This window comes from Formica exsecta, unplaced genomic scaffold (genome assembly GCF_003651465.1).
Source record: "Formica exsecta isolate Colony F162 unplaced genomic scaffold, ASM365146v1 scaffold880, whole genome shotgun sequence".
Lineage (NCBI taxonomy): Eukaryota > Metazoa > Arthropoda > Insecta > Hymenoptera > Formicidae > Formica > Formica exsecta.
In genome coordinates, this window is record NW_021853650.1 from 11,010 (window position 1) to 17,037 (window position 6,028).

Here is a 6,028-nt window from a genome sequence, read left to right on the forward strand (position 1 = left end):
TAATCGGCAATGAATATATAAAATAATTATAATCGGCAAAATATATATATATATCTTATAGCTGGTATGCATGTGTATCTCAAATATGCTACTTACCCAATAATGCGATATTAAATTGACATCTATAACTCGTGTAATTTCATCGGCGGTTTGATTTAGGAGTCTTTTAACAAACACTATACCGGCATTGTTGACTAAAATAGTAACTTCGCCGATTTCTTTTCTCACTTTTTCAGCTACCTTAAAGACTTCTTTTCTGTCTGCTACGTTGCATCTATAAAAATATCGATCAAATTTTTAATCAGTTGACAATAGTTAGATATGTGTGATTAATTGTACGCGCGTAAACTATTCGAATCGCTTTTTATTCTATGAAATCAAGCAACATTGATTTACTGGTATGCGTATATATTGATTTTTCCCATCATTTTAATCTCGTTCATCGTTCGCTTGTTGGTTTCTTCATTGATATCCCAACATACCACTGTCGCTCCTAACGATGCATAACCAATCGCTAATTCCTTCCCGATACCGTGGCCCGCACCTGTTATCTGTTGTAATATATGTATTAAATACCAAGCCGCATCGCGTGAATTATATATTATCATAAATTTTTAAGTTTAAACAAAAGAAAAGTATAACGAATCTTGTTTTATTTTTAATTTTTTTTTGTTCGGGATAGAACAAATTTAATGATTAACTGGCTCTATACTCCGTCCAGCAAGAGGATAACCTCGGTCCGCGCATAGGCGGGCAAAGTGGGGAAAACACGGTGAGGTACTCAATACCGTATACGTAGATCGGCTCCCTCGGGCCTGGAACCATTATTTCAGTTTAGAAAATTAAACGGATAAAATAATTTTTATTCATTTCAATGTGATATAAAATTGAAATCTGATTCTTACACGCGATATAAAATTAAAATAAGGAATAAGGAATATGACAGGCAATTACAAGAGTAAAGGTACATTTTCACGAGCCGCTGAAATTGATCGTTTGAGCGACAAAAAGGATCACGTGATTGAAATGGACGAATCAGCGGCCAGACCGTCGTCACTCATTCGTCTATTTCGATCACGTGATCCTTTTTGTCGCTCAAACGATAGATTTCAGCGGCTCGTGAAAATTTACCTTAAGGGTTGTAATATATTTAAATTACACAATCGCGGGAACCTGTCACTCGTTGCTAGCACTGGCAAGCTGCACGAGCAATACGGCGATGTGGGGGGAGGGGGGGCTTCCTAGGCGTTCTATAGGTGGAAACCTGCGCGAAACGGACGAGTGTTTGTCCGCTCCGAGATTATTCTCTCGCTGGACGGAGTCTAAATGGTTTTAAAAGAATATCTGAAACACGCGCAACATAAGAAAACGTTTGTGACTTGTTATTTGATGGAATAATCTATAAGGCGAAATAATGTTTTGATAAAATGAATTTTTGTTAACATATTTACATATATTATGTTAATTTTAATTTTATGAACTGAATAATACACTGCGCAAAAAAATTATAGCATAGAAAATATTTGCCGAAAATTGGCCAATTTTGACTGCCGATCACTTCGCGAAAAATTATCGTAGACGAATGATTTTTTTTCAAAATGGAGCTTGAAGTCTCTACTTTAAGAATGTACCTCCATTTTTTTGCATACAATGCACCCCTATCTCTGTAATCCCTGAAATCAGAGGGTATACTGAAAATTGCAAAGATTGACGGAATGCACGGACGTGGAAAAATTTTTTCGGGAACACCGTTTGCATTGTCATAAAGTTCAAATCTTCCACTTCAATTTGAAAAAAAAAGTGAAACCGCTACTTTTTTTCGCAAAGTTACAGCCCTTCAAAATTACCGTTGTTTTTGGCGTTTGGGCTAAGTACCGGCCGGCGGGTTTAATGACTGGTCAAACACGAGCCAGGAGCTGAGAAACATGCGCGCGCGCGTGTGTGTCCACAAACACTTTTGCTATGGCTCCACTATGGCTTCCAGTCATTAAACCCGCCGGCCGGTACTTAGCCCAAACGCCAAAAACAACGGTAATTTTGAAGGGCTGTAACTTTGCGAAAAAAAGTAGCGGTTTCACTTTTTTTTTCAAATTGAAGTGGAAGATTTGAACTTTATGACGATGCAAACGGTGTCCCCGAAAAATTTTTTCTACGTCCGTGCATTCCGTCAATCTTTACAATATTCAGTATGCCCTCTGATTTCAGGGATTACAGGGGTAGGAGTGCATTGCATGCAAAAAAATGGAGGTACATTCTTAAAGTAGAGACTTCAAGCTTCATTTTGAAAAAAAAAATCATTCGTCTACGATAATTTTTCGCGAAGTGATCGGTAGTCAAAGTTGGCCAATTTTCGGCAAATATTTTCTGTGCCATAATTTTTTTAAGCAGTGTATATCAGTACAGAAAAAAATACATTTTTTCTATATCTATGCATATATTATGAATTCCATACGCACCAAAACAATTTCATTAGCTACGTTCTTTCTTGTTGTTGGAATAAATATCGTGAATATGCTCTCGCAAATGAAATAAAAAACTTTCAAAATAAGAAATAGTATTTCTGCCAGAAGGAGCATGCCATCGTATATTTTCATAATTATCTGAAAAAATAGTAATAAAATTATTTTGAGAATTTGCTACGAATTTTTCCTTGATATTTTTCTGGCTGGTTTGGTAGCTACACATATTGTTTCCCAAGACAGTTAGTATAACCTTATCAGAAGGCTTGATTGTCAAAAGACGATGTTGTTGGAAATAACTCAGTGTTTATTCTTGTTTGGCAATACTTTAATAATTGTAGTTCCGCGACAGTTCGCACGACAACAGAAAGGCGAGTTGTATTAGGCTTCGATTCGGCGATTGAAATTCACAAGACCGTACTGCAAGACCGATTCTCAATACAATTCTTAATCTGAATAGACCGGCGGACTTGTCACAAGTGAAAATGAAGTCGAAGGAAAGCGAACGGCGAGATTATCATCAGGATAATTGAAAATTTTCATAACGAAAAGGAGATCGTGTCAGATTTTGATTCGCAGATGTCGATTACGTGATGTATCGAAATGAGAGATATGAGTAGGGGTCGACACATGTTACGCTAATTTTTCGTTCAAACAGAATTAGATCAAAATAAAATTAGAAAGTAAAATTAAGTATGAATAGTTTAATAAATATTATTCCTAAAAATGAAATATAGAGTAGTAATAAGAACCAGCGCCGTAAGTCTGGCGCAAATAAATTAAAGTACAATTACTTGATGACTATACAGTGGATGTTTATTGATTTATGGTCAATTAAAATAAGAAAATAAAAAATAAAATAATTAAAAATTAAAAATTAACATTAAACATTTTAAGCGGACGTTTCGGCCTTTCTTTTGGCCATCATCAGCGCACGAACCAATAATAGAATTAAAATAATAGAATTAAAACGGAAACGCAGACCGAATCGCAAGTATCTAGTTGGTTAGATGCAAAATATCCGAAAATCATACGGCAAAGATCTCTCACGTCGTCTTGGTGAATATCTCAAAGCATCGTTGCTGTTGATAGGATGAACAGCTCCTCGATTATTCGGTCTAAAGTTAAAAATCCAATCACTTTGCAAGCATGATAGCACGTTACATTTTCAATGATGCCTGCAAGTAATCGGAGCGGTTTTGACGGATGATAATATAAAAACGCGTAGATGAACAATCTTTAAAGCAACTTACAGTGTCAAATGATATAAAAATAAAAATAAATAATAAAATAAATTAATATAAGTTACACTAAAATCACTAAAGGTAAATCCAGCGCAAACAATTGTTGTTATAATGCACAATAATGTATATGCAAACATCGCTGTGATTAACCTTTAGGAAGTTTTTCGATCGCAGTAACATAAGTCTCATGTAAGCACTCCGTATCCGTCTGCAAATTCAGGCTACTCTTTTGTCTTTTTATGTGTAACATTTCGGAGATGAGGCGTTTATTAAAATGAGCGTTAAATTTTCAATGATGCCTGCAAGTAATCGGAGCGGTTTTGACGGATGATAATATAAAAACGCGTAGATGAACAATCTTTAAAGCAACTTACATGTAAGATATCGTTTAGAGCAGATTGCACTAGATGATTAACAGGTGATATAATTGAACTTGACACTTGACTTGGCTTTCGACAGCACAATGTTTTAATTAGTTTAACTCACAAAGTGAGGCGGAGCAAAATATTGTTGTCAAAAGGATAAAACACAAATAATATAAATAATACAAATAATAAACAAGTACTATTGGAATAAATTAGGCCTTATTACTTGTCAAATCGGATAAAATAAATAAATTAGATGTGTCAAATGATATAAAAATAAAAATAAATAATAAAATAAATTAATATAAGTTACACTAAAATCACTAAAGGTAAATCCAGCGCAAACAATTGTTGTTATAATGCACAATAATGTATATGCAAACATCGCTGTGATTAACCTTTAGGAAGTTTTTCGATCGCAGTAACATAAGTCTCATGTAAGCACTCCGTATCCGTCTGCAAATTCAGGCTACTCTTTTGTCTTTTTATGTGTAACATTTCGGAGATGAGGCGTTTATTAAAATGAGATTCCTTATCCAAGACCTCAACCTCATTCCATCTGAACTCGTGATTATGAGATAATCTATGATTTCTTATGACCGAATGACTGGAAGTATTTCTAATAATCTTGGAGGACAGTAGTGTACGCTTCCGTATAATAAATCGATACGTTAATTTAATTCTGAACTATACTTTATTATATTATTGTACAGTACTCCTAACAACTCCACGCTTAATCGCTTGACTCTAACTAATACCACTCTTGAAATATTTTAACACGCTATTGCTCCGAAAATCACGCATTGCTCCGCTTTCGTTCTCAACTCGCTCTGCTCTCTTTCGCTCTCAACTCACTCATCCTACTCCCCAATCTACGTTCTCAATGTCAGCGCGACTCTGTTCAATTATTCTAAATAGCTCCGATTTCCTAACTTATCGGCATGTATAATTCTTTCCTATTTCAGGCGCGTACAGTAGTTATTTTACAGGCAAATAAAATATATTATTTCCACGGAGATTGACACGACCGTGCGCAACCGTATTAAATTACCGGGCGTCTTACGTGCTGTAACTCGACTTTTCGGCCGCGAGGATTTCCGCCGTACGAGACTTATTTAGGCCACGACAACTAAAGAAATCCCTCGAATGCGCCGGTAACTACTTTACGCACGTCCGTGAATCCGCTTCGATATACTAGAAAATTCTAGATGACACGGCTCGAATCAGTCCTTTAGCCGGCTCGCGGGGAGCCGGTATACGTCTCAATAACAATAACGACGACCTTTGCGTTGAAATACGTAATATATATTTCGAGTGACTCGCGGAAACTAATAGCGGGCTCAAAGACTCCCGACAGATTTTCTGCACGATATTTCAGAATTTCGCTTTCCTCTTACTCTCATTTCCTACACACAAGATACGCGCTAACAATGCACAGAAAGAATACGAAAACTATTGAGAATGACTGTGGTGTACGAGTCGCGTGACGCAATACTTTGCGCAAATCGGAATATCGATCGCGCGAACGTAAAAAGCCCAATAATTTACAACATACAATAATTATAAACGCGAAACTAACATTAATGACTGTCGGCGGCGGCGAAATAAATAGAGAGAGCTTATTTTATATAAGTCGGATGAGTGACGAATGCCCGTCGGCCGTGCGACGCAATCTACCAAAAATTTCACAAAAGTTAATTCACAAAACGCGTGGCTCGACAACTATTAAGGGCGCGGCTCATCCGAATTAATTACCTACAATAAATCGGCAACAAAATCGGGTCGACGACGCTCGTCCCACTGGCTGGAAGCTCTCGGATTTTTCACCGCAGTATCGTTCGCACACTATCTGGGAAACCTGCGTCCTTCCTTGTAGCTCGCCGAACAGTGCCGAGCGAGAGTCCTGCAGGAGACACGCCGGCGCGATAAATCGCTATCGTGCCACCTGTGGCGCTTTCGC

At 37.0% G+C, this 6,028-nt stretch overlaps 1 protein-coding gene across 1 annotated transcript in view; it reads right to left on the minus strand.

Moving 5' to 3' along the window:
* Positions 1 to 6,028, minus strand: part of LOC115244914 (short-chain dehydrogenase/reductase family 16C member 6-like) — a 20,964-nt gene that overhangs the window by 7,751 nt on the left and 7,185 nt on the right. The window contains exons 2-4 of the mRNA XM_029822929.1: positions 2,457 to 2,600; positions 397 to 551; positions 97 to 274 (exon numbers count right to left, since the gene is read on the minus strand). Coding sequence (XP_029678789.1) covers positions 97 to 274; positions 397 to 551; positions 2,457 to 2,594 — 471 coding nt within the window. The 5' untranslated portion in view covers positions 2,595 to 2,600. The remainder of the gene's footprint in view (positions 1 to 96; positions 275 to 396; positions 552 to 2,456; positions 2,601 to 6,028) is intronic.